We start from the raw sequence: 23,477 nt of genomic DNA, 5'->3' as shown, positions 1-23,477 counted from the left end.
ATTCTGGTCTTTTGTCAACTGATCTCCAAATGTCAGTTTGCCAAGTCATTCCCTTAGTGCCAGTCCTCTGGTACCAGGAAATCACAAGCAAGGCCTTGTAAATGTCTGTGTTCTTCTCGTACCTACAGTTTACCATTATCAGATGAAAATCCATGTCTTCAGCTACAAGACCATGGGAGAAACAGAACCCTCGTTTTATGTTACACTTTATGGCACCAACACAGATTCCCAGTCTCTTCCTCTAGAAATGTAAGTCGCATTCTACCTTTCTCGTGGTCTGGACCAAATTTTGCGAGGAACCTTAGGGGGAGGGGAGAAAGGATGGAGAGGATGGTTTTTCTTGTTGTTATTCGGTTATTTTCAGTCATGTCTGACTCTTCATGACCCCATTTGGGGTTTTCTTGGTTAAGATATTGGATTGGTTAGCCATTTCCTCCTCCAGCTTATTTTTTACAGATGAGGAAACTGAAGCAAGAAGGGTTAAGTGACTTACCCAGGGTAAGAGTCTGAGGCTAGATTTGAATTCAGAAGATGAGTTGTCCTGACTCTAGGCCTAGCACCCTATCTACTTCACCACTTACTTGCCCCGATTTTTCTTACCCAAGTGTATTTGATAAAGTCTATTGTTCAGGCTTCTGGAAAACTTATGGGATCTTGACACTCTTACTCAACATACTAGCTCTCTCTCCCAGACTGATGTCATCTGCAAATTTTGTAAGCATACCACCTATGGCTTCTACCAAGTTACTGGTAAAAATGTTAAATGGTGAAGGGTCATAGACTTCAGTAACCCTGAAAAAGCCTCCCTTCAAATTAATATTTTAAACTGTGGTTCACAAATTCAAATTTTGTCTTCATGTACTTCCTTTTCAACCAGTTCAGCTTTTCTCTTTTGAAGCCCCTACTTTCAACCAGCAGCAGTGATAATAATATTTCTTCTCCTCCAAAAGTCTTCAGTTTCTTGCCCAGGATTTCATAATCTCTCATAATGCCATCTATGTTCCTTCTGAAGGCATTGTCTGTTCACATCCCCCCCCCCCCCATCCATAATCACCTGGAGTGGGTAGAGGTCTTCAGGTTTGACAAAACTCACATCCTAGATACATGCCCTGAGAAAATGGTCTTTTCTATTGTTAATGTTACGTTGATATCTGGCTGTTTCTGTACCTCTCATCATGTAATCATCCACTAGGCCCAGAACTTATCACTTAGCTCCAAATATTTTGTAATCTTTCCTCTTTTCTTCACTTCCTTCTGCTCTCCAACTTCTGACATGTGGTAGGACTTCCTTCTGTCTCTTCACATCCTCTTCACATTCCTTTTCTTTGATTTCTCTCTGAAGCATTTCTATTCTCATCAAGGATAAGTCATTCTTCCCTATAAAACGGATAGTGATGAATCTTTCCTCTGTTGCTTTCACTTTCTCTCATAGGATACCAGCCCAAAATTTGTGCCATACATAGCTGTTACTCAGCACCAGCAGAAACAGGGAGTGGGCTGACTGTGATGAATCAGCAACAGGAGCATGGTTTGGGGATCAGGCAGGCAGAACCAGGTTATGTCACACCCAGGGCTTTGGGAAACCTACAGAGATCATGCTTTCCTGTTGTGTGATGGGTATGTAGTAGGACAAGAAGTGCATCAGTCAGCACATGTTTGTTGTCTCCTTGTGGGGAGGCGCAGAAACACCAGACAAGTTTCCTGGACTCAAGGCCTGTATAGTATTGGGATGGGGGCAGGAGGGTAAGAGGCCCAAAGAAGCTCTTAGAATATTACATTTGGAAGAGACCCTCAGAGATCACCTAGTCTAGGAGTTCTTTGCCTGGGGTCAATTAACTTGTTTTTATTTTTAGTTTACATGTTCATTAGTTAATATTATTTGTTGTATTATAGTACAAACAAACCAGATAATGAAATGTTGATACTATCTTTACATTTTATGTTGCACTGTTCTTTGAAACCTCAGATGCAATACCTATCTCAAAATGAAAATAATAATCAATTTGTAGCAAATATAAAAAAATTATAATGTAAGAAAATGAAATCAAATGGAACTTACATTTCAATTGAATTAAGTTGTTTTCAAAAATATTTTGGTAACTGTATTTCAGTATAATTGGTTTCTATTATAATCCCATGTATTTTATTTTATGCATTTAAAAACATTATTCAACAAAGGGATTCATAGGTTTCACCAATGTTCAATGACACAAAAAAGGCTAAGAATCTCTCCTCTAGTCCAATTCCTGTTTTCCAATTGAAGAAACTAAAATCTAGGAAGAGGGATGGGGAGACAAGCATTTATCAAATGCCTACCATGTGCTAGGCATTGTGCTAAACTCTACAAATATTGTGTCATTTGAGCCTCACAACAACCCTGTGAGGTAGGTGATATTATCCCTGTTTTATGGTTGAGGAAACTGAGGCAGACTAAGGTCAAGTGACTTGCCTAGGGTCACACAGCTAATAAGTGTCTGAAGCCAAATTTGAACCCAGGTCATCCTGACTCCAGGCCCAGTGCTCTATTTACTGTGTCATGTTGTCATAGTTGTAGAATCTAAGAAGAGCTGGGAAATTAATAGGTCCAACCTTCTCAGTTTATAGGTAAGATACATGCATTAGAAAGGCAGCATCGTATGGTGGATAGGTTCCTGGACATGGAGTTGTGAAAGCCTTGCCTCTAAGCTGTGTGACTGTAGTCAAGTCACTTAACCTCTCTGAGCCTCAGTTTTCCCAGTTAAAAAAAGGGGTTACCTGTATCTGTATTCCTTCACAAGATCGGTATAGAGCTTAAATGAGGTAATACATCTAAAACGTTTTACAGACTTTTTAAAGCATTATGTGAACACCAGCTGTTTTTATTATTACCTTCTCATAATCAGCAGGAAGAGGGTATAGAAAATTAGGACCAAGTGAGTGCCATAGACAGACAGCTTTGCTCTTGTCCCGCAGAGTGGAGCAGATAGACTTAAATGCTACCAACACCTTCCTGGTGTACACGGAAGAGGACATGGGTGACCTCTTGAAGATCAAGCTCTCCTGGGAGGGCACGTCTCAATCCTGGTACAACCTGTGGAAAGAGCTGCGAAGCTATCTGTCGAAACCCCACAACCCTGTGAGGGAGCTTCACATTAGGCGCATTCGGGTCAAATCTGGGGAAACCCAGCAGAAGTAAGTCACCCACTGGCCTTTCTCCTGTCAGAGCATTCATGTCTCTTGTGTTCCTCACTCCTTCCAAACCTGTTTCCCCTACCTTTTATGAGCTTCTCCAGCACTTGGGTAAAATAGCCATTATTTAAAAAATACCTTTATAGGGAAGGACTCGCTTTATGAAACAAGGCAACTTCACCAGCCTGGGGTGGGGATTTCAGCCACTTTTAGGCAGGTGGGTCCTTATAACAACTCTGAAAACCCCAGGATGTGGAAGGTCATCTATTCCACTACGGCCTCGGCCCAGAATTAAAGATCTGTATGTTGTGTGCCAAGGGCCAAGGCTGGTGGCTCTCCGGCTTGCTCCAGTAAGATGTCTTTGATAGGCATGGCTTCCTCCCAGTAGTGTCTCATTTTCAAAGCATCATGCCTTTCCCTTGAGTGCCTGGGTTGGGATGCTGTTTTCATTTTCAATCTCTGACATACCCAACTCCAGCTTCAGAAAGATGTTGCCGTCTTACAGGGAAGCCAGGCCCCATCTGGAATGGCAGGGTCAGATGGGTGGAGAATGCACTGTAGGCTTCTGGCCATCGGGTGCTGTGCGGCCCCTCCCCAGGAGCTGATGCCATTCTCCTCTCTGGCTGGTTTGAAGGAGCCAGGTGCTTGTATAACACCTCATAATGCTTTTTTGCACCACTGAAATGAGCAGTCTCATTTTGAAAATTTAAACCAGTTGTGTATGTCTATGTGTTTCTATGTTTATGTGTGTGAGGCTGGGAAATTCTGGGAGATCTTGAATAACAGGGGAGAACTTTTTTTGTGGTTGACTCTCCGGAGCAAACATTAAGAGAGCCGAAAGCAGCCTTTGCCCTTTGGATGCCTTCTGTGTTATGTTTAATGGAGGTTTAATACTTTCCCTACTCTATCGCCCCCCCCCCACTGGTTTGTATCCACGGACCCTAAGTGCTCTAAGAGATGAGGGCAGAGAGGGATTCATGGGTACTGCACTAGTTAGGAAAGGCTTCTTGGAGGAATCAGAACATGAGCTTGGTCTTAGAGGATGTGTCAGATTTGGATGGGCAAAGAGGCAATGGGAAGGCATGCTGGATAGAGGGAACAGTTTGTATAAAGTACAGAGACAGGAATGAGTGTGATTTGTTCATGTAACTGTAAGAATACTTGCCTCACTAGATTGAAGTGTACATGACCTGAAATATGAGATTATATTGAGAGAATGGGGGCCACATTATGAAGGGTTTTCAAAACTAGGCATTTGATACAATTCTTGTTTGTCCTTCGTTCTCAAAGAAGACCATGACATCAAGAAGGTGATGCTATGACTTGCAAGTGAATTGGATTTAAGTGAGGGAGGGCTGGACAAAGTCACCAGCCTCCAGAGCCATCTGGGACCAGTGGCAAAATATAGTTTAGGAAGACTGGAGGTGGCCTTAGATGCAGTGGGAGGCCTTGGCCTTTTTTTCATTTTGATGCAATAGGGAATTATTGAATATTTTTTTTTTGGGGGGGGACTCTTAGAGCTAGTGGGAAACTGAGGGATCATTGAATTCAACTTGCTCATTTTGCAGATGAGGTAACTGAGGCCCAGAGAGGGGAAGTTCAGTGTCATATGGTTGGGTAGTTAATATTTAATTACTAGATTGTTGGCCGTGTCTCCCTTTCTCTTTCTTTCTCTTTATTGTCTCCCTCCTTCCTTCTTTGTCCGTCTAATCTGGGTATATCCTCTCTGATTGACTCTGTTTTTCTTATGACTTAGCTACTTGCTGCACATTCTTGGGTTCTGGTCACAGCTACATTTTCTTCTTTTTTGTCTAGATTGACTTTCTGTGCTGAAGATCCTGAGCAAACCAGCATCTCTCCTGGCAAAGATCTCTGGTTTACCAAGTGTCGAGATGGCTGGAGAATAAAAAATCAGACCAGGTATGATCACTTTGCTCACTGTCCTTCGTGTGGCCCTTGTCTCGTGGGTTTTTCCCATAAGGGCTCTGGGACATCACGCTGTCCTTGGGGTCTGGAATGGACCTCAGAGGTCATCTCATCCGAGCCCCGTAATGGCCTGATAAGAAGACAGATGAAGCCCATGATGAAGCCCATATGCAGTGACCTGCCCTAGGTCACACAGCTAACATCAAAATTGGCATTTAGCTTTGGCCTTCTGTCTCTAGAGCCAATTCTCTTTCCACTGCACCACTCTCATAGGATTTTTTTTAAAAGTTAAAAATTGCCTAGCTAAACAGAATTACGTGGCAAAATTAAGCCTACTTTCAAATATGATTTATGCGGTGATACTGACAATCTCTTCTACTCACATTGTGTTTTGGTTTTGTTTTTGTTTTTAATATAAATTTATTTATTTTTATTTTTCAATATTCACTTCCACAAGTTTTTGAGTTCCACCCCATGATGGCATGCATTCTGAATACCCCTTCCCCTGGTCTGCCTTCTCTTCTATCTCTCCCCCCCATCTCTTATCCCCTTCCCCTTCTATTTTCCTGTAGAGCAGGATAGACTTCTGTACCCCATTTCCTGTATTTCTTATTTCCCAGTTGCATGTGAAAACATTTTTTTTAACATGTGTTTTTAAAACTTTGAGTTCCAAATTTTCTCCCTTCCTCCCTCCCCACCCATCCTCATTGAAAAGGCAAGCGACTCAATATAGGTTGTACATGTGCAGTTATGCAAAACACTTCCTTAGTAAACATGTTGTGAAAAACTAACTCTATTTCCCTTAATCCTATCCTGCCCTCCCATTTATTCTATTCTTTCTTTTGACCCTGTCCCTCCTCAGAAGTATTTGCTTCTGATTACCCTCTTTCCCAATCTGCCCTCCTCTCTATCACCCCCCTGCTCTCTTGTCCCGTTCTCCCCCTATTTTCCTATAGGGTAAGACAGATTTCCATACCCAATTGAATGTGTATGTTGTTCTCTCCTTAAGCCAAATCCTATGAGAATAAGATTCCCTCATTCCCTCTCACCTTCCCCTGTTTCCCCTCCACTGTGAGAGACTTTTCTGGCTTTTTTTTTTTTGTGAGATAATTTACCCCATTCTACCTCTCCCTTTCTTCTCCGAGTATCATCCTCTCTCATCCCTTAATTTTATTCTCCAGATAAGACCCCTTAATCTTCAACTCACCCTCACATTGTGCTTTGTAATTTTAAAAGTACTGTTGGGGGCAGCTAGGTAGCAAAGTGAATAGGACTCTGGCCTTGGAGTCCAGAGGACCTGAGTTCAAATCCAACCTCAGATACTTAACACTTACTAGCTATGTAACCCTGGGCAAGTCACTTCACCCCAATCACCTCACCAAAAAGCAAAAAAAAAAATGCACTTTTATATTCACTGTTTTATTTGACCCTCAAGCAGCCTGCCCTGTGGGGTAGGTATAGCAGGTAGCACCATCTTTATTTTATAGGTTTAAATAAATTATGTAGAAATAGTTCAATGAATATATTTTATTCATGTAAATAAATAATAAATATATATAAACAGAGGCAGCTAGTTGGGGCAATGGATAGATTTCAGGGTCTGGAGTCAGGAAGACCTGAGTGCAAATTTGGCCTCAGATAATTAATAGCTGTGTGACCTGGGCCAGTCACTTAACGCTATTTGTCTGTTTCCTCATCTGTAAAATGAGCTGGAGAAAGAAGAGGCAAAACATTCCATTTTCTTTGCCAAAAATACCCCAGATGAGTCACGAAGAGTCAACTGAAGTGAAGACACAACTGAAAATGACTGAACCAAAAAAACCCCCATAAATTCATAAAATTAAATAGTAGTTTAATAAATATAAATAAACTACATATAAAATAACTGTATTTTATAGTTAGGAAGATTCACACTCAGAAGTTAATGGGCACATTAACCTCAGGGTGAGTTAGAGCCTGTCATGAAAGTCTACTCTTTTCCTCAGAGATCTTTCCTCTACTTCCCACTATGTCTGCATCTCCCAAGAGAAAAATATTTTTATAGATCTCTTCCCAGATTTTTTTGGGAAGGTGTATATTCAGTGGAGTGAGTGAATGTGTGTGTGTGTGTGTGGCCACTGTTGTGCAGATTTTAAACATGGTGACCCTGAACTTTCAAATCACAGCCCTAGGAACTGCCTGGCCAGGTTGTCAGTTTTCTCTTTCATGTTTACTTATAATTGATATTAGTTCTTTATCCCCGCCCCCTCGCCATCCTCCTTAGAGATGAACAGCACTTAATCTAAAGTTCCAAGCTTCCTTTGCAAAAACAGAAAACCACAGAATGTTAGAGCTGGAAGGGCCTTTGAAGATAAGCTCCCTCATATTACAAGGGAAGAAACTGAGGCTAGGAGAGATTTGCTGGTGGCAGAGTGGAGGCTGCAACCTGCTGTCCTGATGACTTCTACTCCAGGGCTCTTTCTACTCTCCTGTAGTGCAGTTACTAGTAAACATTCATTTTTTTTAAATGTAACACCCACTTGTGGTCTTGGGGCCATTCTCTGAGGGATAACCCTAAAGTCTTTTTCATAATAGTTGCCGAACACTTTCTCTTCCCCTTCAAAAACAAAACATCTATGAAAATATTTTCCTCTATGGATATGGGGAAGGTATTGAGAAGCAGAGGAAAGAACCCTGAATGAGAAGTCAGGAATCAGAAGACCCTTGTGATAGACTTCACTTCACCAATAATTTACTGTGTCCCCATTAGCCTCCATGGGGTGTATATTTCTTCAGCTCCAAAATAAAAATGGTGATACCTACCCAACCTGCCTCACAGGGCTGAGTGGATGTAACAGGCTGCCCTAGGTGGGCTTGGTGGGTAGGGTGTTACATTATGTGTGCGTTGATTGTACATGTGTATTTATGTATGCCTATTGTTCATGCATGTGTAAATATATATGCCTGCTGGTTAAGGGAGAAGAGAAGGATGTATTCTGGGAGCTAAGTAGAGTTCATGTGATTCCTTTTGTGGTACATTATATAATAGGAATGAACAGTCCCAAGATATTTGTTGCTGTCTCATGTTCTCCTGGGTCCTCTCTTTTCAGTTCAGCCATGGATGTGCTCTAAGGGTCCTTTTGGAAATCTTAGCCCCAGACACCTACTGCCACCCATCTACATGGAGAAAGTTCCTGCTGAGGGAAGGATCTCCTCTCGGCTGCTCACAGGAGGGCAGCTGACTGGCGGGGCTCATGCCCACTTTTCCCACAACTGCTGTCATGGCAGGCAGGAGGGGAACTCATCCATTACTGCAACTCCCACTGCTCCTTAGGCTAGCACTAACCCTAACTAAATGCTCAGTGGACTCCAAGTGGAGGCTGAGTCCCTGTTCTGTCTACAAGCTTAATGTCTGTATGCTTCTCGGTGCTGGTTTGAAGTTCCTGGAGAATATCCACCTGTGTTTTTAGCCAAGGGGAAACTTAGCCATTGTGAAGTGACCCTTAAGTGGATGAGACACAGTAAAGGAGACACCCCCCCCCAAGGATTCTCTGGCTGGTGATCTTTCCCCTAAGGATCATTTCAGAAAAAAAGTCTTTCTGACCTGATAGAACACCTGGGAAGTGCTCTGTGCTTCCACATATAGGAGAAATCATATGCAGAGGGGAATGCTGAAGGGTTCTGGGCAGCTTTTGGTTGCACTGTCCCTATTTGTCCTATTTGAGAAGTCTAGTCTCTCTTCTCACATTCTCTTGCAGTGTCCAAAGGATCATTCACTCATTTATCCAACAGATATTTATTGAAAGACTGCCAATAGTTGGTTGCATGGCATTGAACAAATCACTTTCTCTGAGCCTCAGTTTCCTCATCTGAAAATGAGTGGGCTTGATTAGATGATCAATAAGACCCTTTCTATCTCTGGCATTCACTGGCTTTAGGAGATGCAAATATGGATAAGACATTTATCTTGGAGGCCATAAGTGGTCTCTTTATACCACCCATGGCAAATAACGTGTTGACATACTCATCACCATCAAGGGTACTCTATCAGACTTTCTTTATACTAAAAAATATAGCTGGTTAAATTTCAAAGCAGATTTTTCCTCCTTCATGGGTATGGAAAATACTGCATTTATCAAGCATATGTATATATGCAAAAGGTTATATGACATAGGTCAAGGAAACTTGGATCCAAGAGCTGCAGATTGGACTTATTTCGATCTTGATTTTACTTTGCACTTGAGACTACTACTCCAAAGATTTTGTATTTCCGGCTGTGCCTCACCAGTGCAGAATTTCCTAGAAAAAGTTCCAGATGATAGATTTATAAGAAGTAGACATCTTTGAGTTTATATTTCTTCATCACTTTTCAAAGAACAGCACCATATATGACCTTATTTGATTCTTACAAAAGTTGGAGACAGCAGATACTATTTCCCCCATTTTACAGATGAAGAAACTAAGATTCAGAGAGGTTGTGGGTGTCTCATATCATTTCATGAGAGTACAGGTCCTATAGCCCAGAGATCCTGGCCCATCACTTAGAACTTCTGTCTCTATACCTTAATGTTAAGATTTGGGATGGAATTATGTAGTCTTTCCTTCCTGAAATGCTCCAAATGTGATGGGCAGGAGCTCTTTTCCATTGTCACCTTGAAGTTGGAGTCTCTATGTGTTACCAGAAGATCATAACCTATGTTAAGAGGATGGGATGCTTTTTGATCTCCAAAAAAGGGAAGGGAATTTGTGTGTGTGTGTGTGTGGTGTGTGTGTGTGTGTGTGTGTGTGTGTGAGAGAGAGAGAGAGAGAGAGAGAGAGAGAGAAACAGAGACACACACAGAGAGACAGAGACAGCAAAACAGAGACAGGAGGAGAGGTACTGGATGGGATTGGACATGTTTTCTTTGGGCTCTGGTTTCTAAAGGACAGTGGGTTACCCTGCATAATGCCAAAGGTGTGTTTTTGTTCAGTGCACAGGCTTTTAGAAACCCCTTTCAGTCAGCTCTTCATCCCTTCTGGGTTTCCAATTTGTGTGTTTCTCTGTGGTTAGGTTTTGTGTCTGCTCTCTAACCAAAGTCAAGCTTGCATTCCAAGCTGTCCATCTTGCTTGGTGGGCCTTGGGTAATGGAAGCCTTTGGAGTTGATTTCCAGGGAATGGATCCTCACTGGCCATGTATTTATGCAGTTGGCTTAAAGCCTTATTTGTATATAGCGATGTTTTGTATGCTGCCTAGAACACTATTTATTTCTCAGATGTATATAATGTACAAAGAAGAGATAGATGTTTTGGGTTAAATAGTTACTGCTTTGGGACTAACATATTTCATAATGTTTTTTATAAAGTCCTGCAGGAAAATAATAAAACATTATTTGATTCTGAAAAGTCTAGCAATTCTCTTTTTAAGAGTCTGAAGTGGATCATGGTTTCTATACCCAAGTGTGAATTGCTGTGAAGGGTGATTTGTCTTTAAGTATTTGAATTATGATATTCATTGATGGATTCGCTGATGGATGAACCAGTTATTGCTTTTACTTCCTCTGAAGACAGAACAAATGGACAAAAGGCTTGAATTTACTGTATGGGAGCCTTGGGTTAAACATAAGGAAGGACTTGATCAAATGAGGGAGGATTTCTTTTGAAAGAGGCCCTTAAATTGGGGTATGAGTTACCCATATTTTTTTTAAAAACTACTTGGGTTTGTTTTGTCCTGGGGCCACCATAGTCAAGCTCTTGAAATATAATTTGTTTTGGGCCCCCTCTGATGTCCCTTTTTGCAAGCCTCACTCACTTTCCAGTGCCTCTTCCCAAGCTCCCCAGGTCCTTCAAGCCACTCTAAATCTCCTGCTGTGACACTATTCTCTAGTCTGCCCTATCCCCTAAAGTACCTCTGGAGCTAAGATGATTCCCTTCCCCCTTTCCACCCAATCCAATCTTCAATTCCTTCTGTGTAGTAAAGCAATTTGCTTGAACTAATTCCCAGTCATTATGATCCCTAAGCATTCTCAACACCATTTTCTTTTTCTTTTTTTCCCCTAAATTAAATTTTCTTTCTTTTTTAAAAAATAAACAGTGGCTCATTTAAAATAAAATAATATAAATTTTTATAATAAGCATCAACTTATACAAAGAACAGAAAAGAGGATTATATATGAAAATGAATTATTTTGTAGGCTTGTGAGATTTTTTTGTATGCATACAATACATCTAACATAGCAATACCAACACTGACGTGCTTTTTTGTGTCTTCTTCTAAACTTCCTGTGGTTCTTCCCTTCTATATGCCCAGGCATTCTCTTGTAACAATAACTCTTGTTAAATGTGCATACATATATACACATATCACGTCACATCACATATTACTTGTGTGTGAAAATGTACGTCTCATTCTGTACCTCTCTGTCATCAATCAATTCTCTGCTACTCTTTCGTTGACAATCTCATTCATTCCTATAGTTTAAACTACAGTTATCCCTTCCACATTGCGACTTTCCCCATCGTGGTTTTGATATATCATGGGTCAGCATAAGTAATTAAATATGAATTTTCTGGGGAGTTTTGAGGAAGCCCCAGACAAAATGTGAAGGCTAGCACATGCACAGAAAAAATTCAGAAACTCAGAAATGCATAAAATATATGTATAGTATTATATAATATCAACATGTTTTCTTTTTTAATACCATAATAATTCAGACTTCTTCTCTGGTATGAAGGGAGGGCCAAAAAATTTTGCATGAATTTTCTAGATTGTGGGGTGCTGCACTCCTAACTCCACTGATGTGGAAGGTTAACTGTAAGATCTCCAAGGTAGCTAGATGGCTCAGTGGATAGATTGCTGGCCCTGGAGTTAGGAAGACCTGAGTTCAAATCCAACCTCAGACACCTACTAGCTGAGTGTCCCTGGCTAAATTACTTAATTCTGTTTCCTTTAATTCATTGGAAAAGGAAGTGGCAAGCTACTTTAGTATTTTTGCCAAGAAAACCCTATGGACGGTACTGGCCTGCTATGGTCCGCAAGGTCAAGAAGAGCTAGACACAACTGAATGATTGAACAATAACAAGATCTAAACCTAGATATTTTATTAGCACTTCAAACTCAATATATAGCTAGGTTGAGATTAATGTAACTTTGAATAACCTAAAATTTGTTTTAGTGCAAATTGTTATATCAGGTCACATTGAAGGGGAGCCAAATCTGAATTTATAAATGACACATGCAGGTTAATTGAAGGTTTTAACATGCTTCTGTGATGTCAGTCTGCTCTTGCCCATTATCTTCTGTGGATGTGTTGTGCTGCTGTGTATAATATTGTCAAATTAACACAATTAAAAACTCTGTTAATTTTTCTTAAAAAAGAGCCCTAAGAAAATGGACAAAAGGAAGAATACTTCAGATGGAAGCACTACCAGACCCCAAAAGAAGAGGCTTGTTATTACATTAGAACAAAAATTTGATGTGATTGGGTAACATGCACATAGTCATAGCAACTTTAAAATAGGAGATGTTGGAATGCCTGAATTCGTTGTATGGAATAGGATAAAACATTCAGGCTGAATAAGAGACAAAGGCAAAATTTCATCAGCCTTTGGAGGTTTGCAAACCACTACAAGGAATAGAGGGGCATTACAATGACTGTCTTTTTAGCTGTATAGATTGAAATTGCAATAAAAATTCATTCCTCTTAGCAGAGCAGACATTCAGACCAAAAATTCAAGTTTATTTAAGGCAGTGAAAGAAAATGGAAATGAAGTATTCAGTGAAGAAACTTTTATTGCAAATGTTGGTTTGCTTAAAAAATAAAATTTAATTGCATAAGGCTAAGATTACTGGAGAGGTGGCCGGTGCAGAGGAGATGGCCAGTGCAGATGTAGGTATGGCAGCTAAATGTCATGATGTTTTGAAGGAAATAATTTTAGAAATTTTTAATGGGGATGAAGCAGGCTTATTTTGGGAAAGGCTGACTTCTAGAGCTTACTTTTCTAAGGAAAAAAAAGAGCACTCAACCAGAATTTAAAGGGTCTATGGATTGGCCAACACTTTCATTGAGAGGGTAATGCAGAAGAGAATTTTATTTTATTTTTTTTATTTTTGGTGAGGCAATTGGAGTTACGTGACTTGCCCAGAGTCACACAGCTAGTGAGTGTTATGTGTCTGAGGCCATATTTGAACTCAGGTCCTCCTGACTCCAGGGCTGGTGTTCTAGCTACTGCGCCACCTAACTGCCCCCAGAAGGGGATTTTAAATAAAAACCAATGCTTGTTTTTGTTCAGTCATGTCCAATTCTTTGTGACCACATGGACCATAGCATGCCAATATCATCCATGAGGTTTTCTTGGCAAAGATACTGGAGTGGTTTGCTATTTCCTTCTTCAGTGGATTAAAGCAAATAGATTAAGTGACTTTCCTAGGGTCATACAGCTAATAGATGACTGAGGTAGGATTTGAACTCAGATCTTTCGGACTCCATGGCCATCACTCTATCCACTGAGCCATGGAATCATATAATAAGGCCTGATGTTAGTAAGAGTGCTGATAGGACTCCTGTTAGTGGTCATGGGCTTGGGTTGACTATGTGGTAAGCTTGTGTTTGTTGGGTCATTAGGAATTATCATGTAGATATAAGCTCACTAGGAGTGTAAAGACATAGGCCTGGATTATGGCTACGGCTAGTCTAGTATTGTTAATAAGAAAAGAATGGTGAATATGATGGTTGATACTGTTATGCTGATGGATGATAAGGCTAATGTTGCAGAGCTAATGAGGTGAATAAGTAGGTGGCCTGCAGTAATATTGGTTGTTAATCATACTGCTAGGACTAGTGGTTGAATTAATAGGCTGATAGCTTCGATAATAAAGAGTATGGGGATAAGGGGGGGTTGGTGTTCCTTGTGGTAGAAAGGTAGCTGCCTCAAAGCCTCTTTTTCAGCCTGAGCTCTGAGTTGCTACAGCCATCAATCTCCCATTCTTTGGCAGTCAAACAAGAAAGCATGGGTGACTAAAGTTGTTTTCAGAGTCTGGTTTTCAATTTATTTTAGCCCAGATGTTGAAAAATATTGCAAAGATAACAACACTGGGTTTAAAGCATTACTGATTTTAGCTAATGCCTCAGGTCATCCAACTGGCCAGGTTCACTGTGTGAGAATGTGAGCATGCAAGTTTGCTGAGATGAGGACAAATCTCACTGTGCCTACCTGAGTATATAATGAAGATTTAAAGAAAGAGAAGACTGTTCAGGCTATGCTGCTAAAAGATTTTTAATGACATTAATGACAGTTTCATCATATCACTTATGTAGGCTAATAATTAGGTACAATATTTAGTTGTTTAATTTTAAGAATGTTGTTTTCTATAATTATTACTTTGTCATAAATTTGTGTCAGAAACTTTTTTCTTGTCTTTTGCTATTATATTACATTAATAAACAGATACAAGTTTATTCAAAAATTTTCATTACATATTTCCACTGGGCTGGAATCAATGACCATATTTTATATTTACTTGTAACTTCAAGTAGTCGGATTTTGAAAAATTTGATTACTTCCTGGGATTCATTATTCACACTAATCAGGACTTAGTTGGCTATCTAAACCTTTCCTTTCTTGAAACTTGTTCATTCTTTTAATTTCACTTTTTCTGTCAGAGGCACTGCCGTTTATGTAATCTTTCCTTTAGAAACCTTGACCTTCCCTTTTTCTCTTCCCTCACCTTTCTTGGCTACTCAGTTATAATTACTTACCATCTGCCATGCAGGCCTTGTGTTTTCTACCCAGCATGCAGTTTTCCCATTCTCTTCCTCTTCTGATGTATTCTCACTCATTAAAGCTTCTTCAAATACCACTTCCTTTCCCAAATATTCAATAATCCCCCTCACCAGGTGGCAGTAACCTTTTCCATTCTAAGCCTCACACAGAGTTTACCTGAACTTATTAAAATTCTCAAATGGATGCTCGTCATTTTGGGAATTTCCTCCAAATATGCAGGTTGAAATCCATCCATCTTGTTTGTGTCCTCACATATATTCTGTTGTAGGGTTCACTCAGTGTGCTGGAGGCCTTTCTTATTTGAAATTATCTATCTGTAAAATGAAAGGGTTGGACTGCGACACTTCTAATGACCCTTCAGCTCTAAAGCTATGATCCCATGATCTTGTGTATTAAGGTATGTTTCTATCTATTAATGATAGTTTCTATGAGAGCAGGGGGCATGTCTTATCTAAACTTTGAATCACGCCCCCACCCCAACATAAAGCATGGTACTTTGTGTTCAGCTGGGGTTTAACACACATTTGTATATTGAATTGAATGGCTGTCTTTCCTCATTCAGGGGAAAAAAGCTGCTCCATCTTATCTTTTGGTTTTGTTTGAAATTTAAATTTTATTTTTATTTTCAGTTCTATATTCTCTCCCTTTCTCCACTCCTTCTGCCATCCACCAAGAAGGCAAGAAATATGATACCTCTTATACATATACAGTGATGCAAAACATATATTTCCACATTAGCCATCTAACTAGCTCATCCATTATAGTGCTAAATTCTCTTTCTTAGAAACCTCCTTTTTTTTCAATTTTTTGCTTACTTTGAGTTTCTTCTTTAACTAAATTGTGATTTGATATCTGGCTTTCTGCTGACAGAAATTCCTTCTTAAAGGGGTTATGACTTACTTTTTCTTTTAAAACATTTTAAAACTAGTTGATACAAATCTAGAAGGGATAGTGAACACACTGGAATCCAAAAAGATCTTGAAAGGATAGAAGGAGAGGACAAATATAATAAAATGAAATTTATTTGGAAACATGTGGCTGGACAACGTGTTTAGATGAAAAAGAGCTGAATTTTTTGCCCCCAGTAGACTTCAAGGTCAATGTGATTAAATGGTGAGACATGGCAGCCAAAAAGGCTAATGTAATTTTTTGGGGGAAGGGGGAAATGGTCCATAGCTGTGATTTCTCATTGGTTGCAGGTCAGCTTATTTTAGGGAGATGCTGGGACACTGAAAAGTTAAGTAACTTGTTCACAGTCACCTAGGGCAGAACTTACCCTGATGCTAAAGGCAGTCCACTATCCATGCCATTCTGACTTGTTACAAGTGCTGGTTGTTGGTCAGAGCACAACTAGAGAGTCATTTTTAGTTTTGAGTGCCAAATTTTAGGAATGGCATTGGAAAACTTGAGAGCATGCAAGGGAGTTCAACCAAGATGGTGAGTGGACTGTGACAAAACCGTAGCAAAAGGAACTAGCGATGTTTAGATTGGCAAAAAGAAGGTTGACAGCAGATATTTGGAAATCTCTAATGTTGACTAGTGGTTTGTTTGGTCCCAGAGACAGGATTGGAGGCAATGGGTAGAAACTACAATGAGGCAGATTTCAACTTACATACGGAAAAACTTGTTAATAGATATAGCTGTCCAAAAGTGAAATGGGCTGTATTGGGAGGTGAGTCACCCATTCTTAGAAGTCTGAAAGAAGAGTTTGGATGACCATACGTCAGGGATGTCATACAAAGTTCTTGTTCATTTGTGGATTAGATTAGATGACATCTGAGGTCCCTTTTACCTCCAAGATTCTATAATCATGATTCTATTGAACATTTATTAAATGCCTACTGTGTGCCTTAAGACAACTGTCAGTACAAAACTTAGGTTGGCAATTAGTGTCTTTGAGGCCTGAAAATAAAGTGTAGAGAATGAAGGAAAACTCTGTTTGTGCCAAGGGAGAAGTGGTTTAACTGGAAAGTCAAGGAAATAAAAGACTGGTTACTGCTGGTGCTTCAAGACCAAAGAAAGTGTTACTTAATTCATTTGAGACACTTTCCATCTTTGGGTATTAGCCTTTAAATTCCTCTAGACACAGGCTGAGGAGGAAGCGCAATGTCTGCCCACATGGGCATTTAAACCCTTGGCTTGGTTGGGAAATGAAGAAAGGTTGGGACAGAGGAGGAAAGAGGCTTCCAGTACTGGGCACATTGCACTTGGATAGGGAGTGCTAACTTAGAATCTTACAAATTCCAATGGGACTTTTGGGGAGAAAAGGGGAAGAAAGAGAAAGTTAATTATTTATAATGTTTTTAATAAAGGTAATAATAATACTAATACCTTCTTTCATCTTTGAATTCATCTTTCATCACCCCCTCCCAAAATCCCCACTTTGTCTGAGGAAAAGAAGAACTTATGACATATAATGAAAGGCTATGCAAGTTGAATAAAACATTTGTGATATTCAGAGATACTGTATTTACTGACAGAATAATAAAGATTAAGACTGAAAAGAAACTCTAATAGCTGATGTTCAAAGAACAAATGATTGTTGATTTTTATGCAGCACTCCTCCTAGAGGTTTGGCATTATCTCTGTTTGACAGATACGAAACTGAGGGTCATAATCATTAAATGGTTCATACAGCTGGTGTCATAGAGGGAATTGAACCCAGGTCTTCCTGGCTCTAAGGCCTTCTCCCTTTCTCTGTTCCCTCTCTACTTTATTACTCCCCTTTGCTTCTCTGCTCTCTTGTTTTTCCTTTCCTCTTCTCTTCTCCAATGAATAAGAACTGATAATAGACCTATAAATAGGAGTCTGGTCTCTATTCTGCCAGTACTAACTAGCTGTAATCTTGTTGGAAGTGCTCATCTCCCTGGGCCTCAGTTTCCTTTTTTTTTTTAATCAAAATAAGGTCATTAGACTAGGTTAGATGTTCTTAATCTGGAGTCTGTGAACTTGTCTTATAAAATTTTTTGACAACTATTTCAACATAATTAATTTTCCTTTATAATATCTTAATATATTTTCCTTTGTGTGCTTTATTTTATTCTTTTTGAAAACATTCTGAGAAGGGCCCATATAGTTCACTAGATTGCCAGAGGGAAGAGTGACCAAAAAATGGTTAAGACCATTACATTAGATGATCTCTAAGCTCCTTTGAGCTCTAACATTCTATGAGTTTATGAATTCTTTGGAAATTAGAGAATCTTCAATTTACTCTTTGTAAACTGAGATTTCCATATATTGGCTTTACTGAAAGTGGGGTCACTTGTATAACCTGCTGTTTTCTTATAGGAGCTATTTCTTTTGCATGGTTTCAAAATAATTTTTTGTAAAGAAAATGAAAATTTAAAAATGAGCCATATCTCTTGTGCTCCAGAAAGAGAGTTTATGGGCACCAGGATTTCCAAACAGGCTGAGTTGGCTTGCTGTGAGAAATCCAGTATTACAGAAACTTCCGGAAGGTGAATTGTAGGTATCATATGAGCAGAACCACCCACCTGAGGAGGAGGTGAAGCTGCCCTTCGGGAGAGGCAGGAGCTCTTGCAGTGCCAGAACCTGAGAGTTGTGGGAGGTCACTTAAGCTGTCAGTTAAATCAGACTAAACACATTTTGGCTACTTTCTCTGCCTCCCTCCTCCTCCAGTGTCTAATTATCTTCCTTATAAGATAGACTTTAGATTCCCAAGTCAAGGCTGCCTTGTCTCCATAGTGCAGGTCACCCTATAGGCCAATGGACGGGGAAGGCCAATGCCTGAGTATGGAGCACCAAGTCCACTGGACTTGGCCAAAGCCAGTTTCTGCGGGAGTTTTGTGGGCCAGGAAACTGGAATTCCTGTTTCCATTGGCCAAAATGTTCCAGTCTCCTAACCCCTCTGCTGGATGGGCTCTGTCCCAGTTTTGCCTAATCCTAGGAGTCTGGCTTCCTTTCTTCAAAGGAGAACCGGAGTTAGTGAGGATGAGGTTTATGATCGTTTTAAGCAAACATCATTGCCAATTGGTGGCTCATTTTCAGTCTATTCCCAACAATATTTCCTTCTCCACTTTGTGGAGCCCCGATAACAGTATATCAAAGTTAGCATTTTTCTTGTAGTTATATTTCCAGCTGTTCAGTAACATGCCCATTATTAAAGCTTTTTTCATACAGAAGGCTTGGATTACTCTGAAAAAAAAACCAACCCAACACATACATGTAAAGCCCAATAACCAGAACCTTAGTCCTTGTAATAATTACCTGAAAAAAAAAGGGTAGATGTGTATATGGTTGGGGTGGGGCAGGAACCAGGAGATGATAATACTTTATTAGAGGCTGAAAGCCTGGCTCCTCTGGATTGGTTGTGAGCTGTGAATAACAATAATGGTAAGAATAATATTCATTCATTCAATAAGCATATGTTATGCACCCTAATAATAATTAATTATCATGAATTTATAGAAGCATTCCCCCTCCTACTTTACATTACACCCTTTAGTAGCTGCTTGTGTTGTGTGGTATCCTGCCCCTTTAGGAAGGATAAGTTGAAGTGGGTATCTGTCTTTCCCTTTCCTTTCCCACCAAAAGTGGATAAATGATTTAATTTTGCTGTTCTTCTGTCATTTCAGTTGTGTGCAACTCTTTGTGACCCCATTTGGGGGTTTTCTTGGCAAAGATACTGGAGCAGTTTGCCATTTCCTTCTCCAGCTCATTTTACAGATGAGGACATTGGAGCAAACAGGGCTAAGTTGATCTTGCCCAAGGTCACTCAGGTCTTCCTGACTCCAGGCCTGGTGCCCTATCTATTGTGCCACCTGCCTGCCCCAAATTATTTTATAAAGAGATCAAATGACTTAACCAAGGACTGCTAGGCAGGTAAGTGGAGTAATAGAGAAAGCCCTGGACTCAAGGTTCAATTCAATTCAATAAACTTTTATTAAGCACTTACTACGTGCCAGACACTGTGCTGAGCATTGGGGATATAAATAAGAAAAAGACGATCACTGACCTCAAGGAGCTCACAATGTAATAGGGAAGGCCAGACACAACAAGAAATTGAAAAGGGGTGAGAGGACGGGAGAATCAGAGGGTATGATATTCCCTGGAGTTGAAACCAAACAGAGGTGTTGATGGAAAATGGTTGGTGTTGTTTGTCCTTTGTTCTGGAAGATCATGGCATCGGAAAGTGATGCCATGACTTGCAAAAAGTGAATTGGAGGGCAGCTAGGTGGCACAATAGATGGAGCACTGGCCCTGGAGTCAGGAGCACCTGAGTTCAAATCCAGCTTCAGAAACTTAATGCTTACTAGCTGTGTGACCCTGGGAAAGTCACTTAACCTCATTGCCTAACCAAAAAAAAAAAGATTAAAAAAAAGTGAATTGGATTTCAGTGAGGGAGGGCTGTGCAAAATCACCAACCTTACTCTCTCCCATGGAGCCATCTGGGTCCAGTGGCCAGATATAGATCAGGATGACTGGAGATGGCCCCAGATGCAGTGGGTGATGGAAAATGGAGAGTTGCCTGGAAAGCTCTGATCTGAGCTGTCTATAAAGGAAGGCTATGGAAGAATTTTATTGCTCCATCTTTCAGCCCTCCAATCAGAAGGGAGAGGCAACATAGGGCACTAAAAAGGTGCTGAGTACAAAAACGGAATCAGCCAGCATGGTGATGAGATTTTAGGTGATCAGCTTAAGAGTCAGGAAGATCTGAGTTCAAATCCTGCATCAGACACTTATTAGCTCTGTGCTTGTGGGCATCACTTCACCTTTCTCAATCTCAATTGCAAACCTTAAAGCACCATATGAATGCTAGCTCCTACGTTATTATGAGAACCTGAATCTCCTGACATTGCATAGATTATTGGCTTACATGAGCTTCTATTTCTGCATTATCTTTCTTCCAAAGAGTGTCCAAAGGATTTTTGGGAATAGTATGGTGGTTACCATTTGTGTCCTTATTAGAAAGAACAGGTATTTATTGAGTTTCAACGATATGTTGACATTATTCTGATAGTAGAATTAATTAGGCACACTAGAGCTCCCTACTAGATGACGTCACAGAAATCTGGAAAGCTCGATAGCATATGTGGAAGTGGGAAGTTGACTAGAAAGAGGATCTTTTGGGGGTAAAATGGATAACAAAAACAACAACAACAATGATGATGACAATGATGATGATGATGATGATGGTGGCGATTATAGTATAAGAGTACAGGAATATTAATTTTATTGTACTTCGTCAATAAAAATTGAAGGTTTGTGGCAACCCAGTGTTAAGCAAGTCTGTTGGTGCCATTTTTCCAACAGCATGTGCTCACATTGTGTCTCTGTGTTGTATTTTGGTAATTCTCTTAGTATTTCAAGCTTTTTCATTATTATTATAGTATTATTACATTCGTTATGGTGATCTGTGATCAGTGATCTTTGGTGTTACTACTGTAATTGCTGTGGGACACCATGAACCATGCCCATATATGACAGTGAACTTAATCAGTAAATGTTGATTGTATTCTTTTTGTTTGTTTGTTTTTGCTAGGCAATGGGGTTAAGTGACTTGCCCAGGCTCACACAGCTAGTAAGTGTTATGTGTCTGAGGCCAGATTTGAACTCAGGTACTCCTAAATTCAGGTCCAGTGCTCTATCTGCTGTGCCACTTAGCTACCCCCGTTGATTGTATTCTGACTGCTCCATCAACCAGCTGTTGTTCCCTGAGACACAACAATATTGAAATTAGGCCAATAAACAGCCCCATGGTGGCCTATAAGTGTTCAAGTGAAAAGAAGAGTCAATCAATGAGGTAAACTTCATTATTGTCTTATTATAAGAAATTGCCACAGCCCTCCATCCTTCAGTAACCACCACACTGATCAGTCAGTAGCCATCAACACTGAGGCAAGACCCTCTACCAGCAAAAAGATTATCATTCACTGAAGGCTCAGATGATGGTTAAGCATTTTATAGCAGTAAAGTATTTTTTAATTAAAGTATGTACATTGTTTAGACAGAATACCATTGCACACTTAATATACTATAGTACGGTGTAAATAGAACTTTTATATACACTGGGAAACCAAAAAATTTGTGTGACTTGCTTTACTATGATATTGGCTTTATTGGGTGTGGTCTGGAACCAAACCTGCAGTATCTCTGAGATATGCCTATATGAAGTAGGATGTTATAATGGATGGGAGGCTGGACTTGAAGTCAAGAAGACCTGGGTTTGGGGCAGCTAGGTGGCACAGTGGATAGAGCACCAGCCCTGGATTCAGGAGTACCTGAGTTCAAATCCAGCCTTAGACACATAACACTTACTAGCTGTGTGACCCTGGGCAAGTCACTTAACATCATTGCCTAGCTGTAAAAAAAGACCTGGGTTCAAGTCCTGCCTATAACACATACTGGCTATTTGACCCTGGGCAAATCCCCTAACCTCTCAGTGCCAAGTTCCAATTTGCATGGGTGGAAGAAATTTTCTCACCTGAGGGTTCACTCTACCAATGATATTACAGGTCCAGATCCTAATAACAATAAAAAAAACAAACCAACATTTATATAATGTTTCAAGGTTTGCAAACCTTATTTATTAATTTGTTTGAGTCTTCACAACATCCTTATATTATGGTGACCATTTTACAGATGATGAAACTGAGGGTATAGACCCACCTGAGCATGTCCAACCTCCTGCTATTTCTCTGATTCCCAGGGGAAAGAATACATGCTTGCTGGGATATGTAGCTGAAGCACTGTCTGAGCAAAGAGGTCCATGAACAGGAATGCAGAGCATAGCCTGTTGAGAGTACTAAGACTTGGATGGACAAACTGAGAAGCTCATTCTTGAACTTCCATATTCAATAAGGCCCTTACCAGTAAGGGAACTGCCCATGGCAAGGAAACTCTTCTTTGTCTGATTTTTGATCTCTGCCACCAGAATAGCAGGAAGAGGCCCTAAGATGATGCATTCTGGGAGTGTCCATATTGGCTTACCTGCTTCACAGTTGTGAAATCTGGGCTCGGCTCTATCATATCTATTGTCCTGGGCCTGCCTTTTCAACAATCTCTTCTTGGGGTTGTCCCCTTAAATTGATTCACACTAAGATGTTAGAGTCTAATGTGTTTATTTCTCCCAGAAGTAATTATCTTTTGACAGGGAACTATTTTGAGAGCAGGACTCTTTCTTGAAAGAATTTAGGGCAGTGTGACACCCAGGCAGAGGATGGCCTTCCTGTGACCTCTCAAATTGTGCCACGTAGCTATCAATTCACTTCAGTTATCTTCCACTCAGTTAAACAGACTAATTAATCACCACAGCTGTATCATGGGCACAATATCATGCAAGGCCTGGGCCTACAAAAATTAAAGATGATGTGATCTTTGCCCTCTAGGAAAGAATTCATACTCAGAGAATTAGTTCTAGGGCTTTCCCTCTGGTAATTATTTCTTATTTATTCCTTATATAACTTCTTTGTAAATATTTGTGTGCATGGTCTCTCCCTAATTAGAGTGTAAGCTTCTTGAGGGCAGGGACTGTCTTTTGCCTCTGTTTGTATCCCCAGTGCTTAGCACAGTGCCTGACACATAGTAGGTGCTTAATAAATGTTTGTTGATTTACATTTTTGCTGACAAGTGCTCCTGAAGTCTGCCTGAGAAGACCCCACAGGGAGGGAGAACCTGAGATCTC

General features: G+C 40.2%; 1 protein-coding gene across 3 annotated transcripts in view; it reads left to right on the top strand.

Moving 5' to 3' along the window:
• The window catches only part of LIPG (lipase G, endothelial type), a 92,800-nt gene that overhangs the window by 22,174 nt on the left and 47,149 nt on the right, over positions 1-23,477 (top strand). For 2 of the 3 annotated variants that reach the window (XM_020985825.2, XM_020985824.2), the window contains exons 7-9: positions 129-249; positions 2,953-3,171; positions 4,984-5,088. In XM_020985825.2, coding sequence (XP_020841484.1) covers positions 129-249; positions 2,953-3,171; positions 4,984-5,088 — 445 coding nt within the window. Of the gene's footprint in view, positions 1-128; positions 250-2,952; positions 3,172-4,983; positions 5,089-8,183; positions 10,457-23,477 lie in introns of those variants that run through there. The other variant, XM_020985828.2, reaches the window with a different exon arrangement.

Source organism: Phascolarctos cinereus, unplaced genomic scaffold, assembly GCF_003287225.1.
Source record: "Phascolarctos cinereus isolate Bilbo 61053 unplaced genomic scaffold, phaCin_HiC Scaffold_4;HRSCAF=312, whole genome shotgun sequence".
NCBI classification, from domain to species: Eukaryota; Metazoa; Chordata; class Mammalia; order Diprotodontia; family Phascolarctidae; genus Phascolarctos; species Phascolarctos cinereus.
The sequence above is the reverse complement of the archived record's forward strand: the minus strand, read 5'-3'. Positions and strand labels throughout refer to the sequence as shown.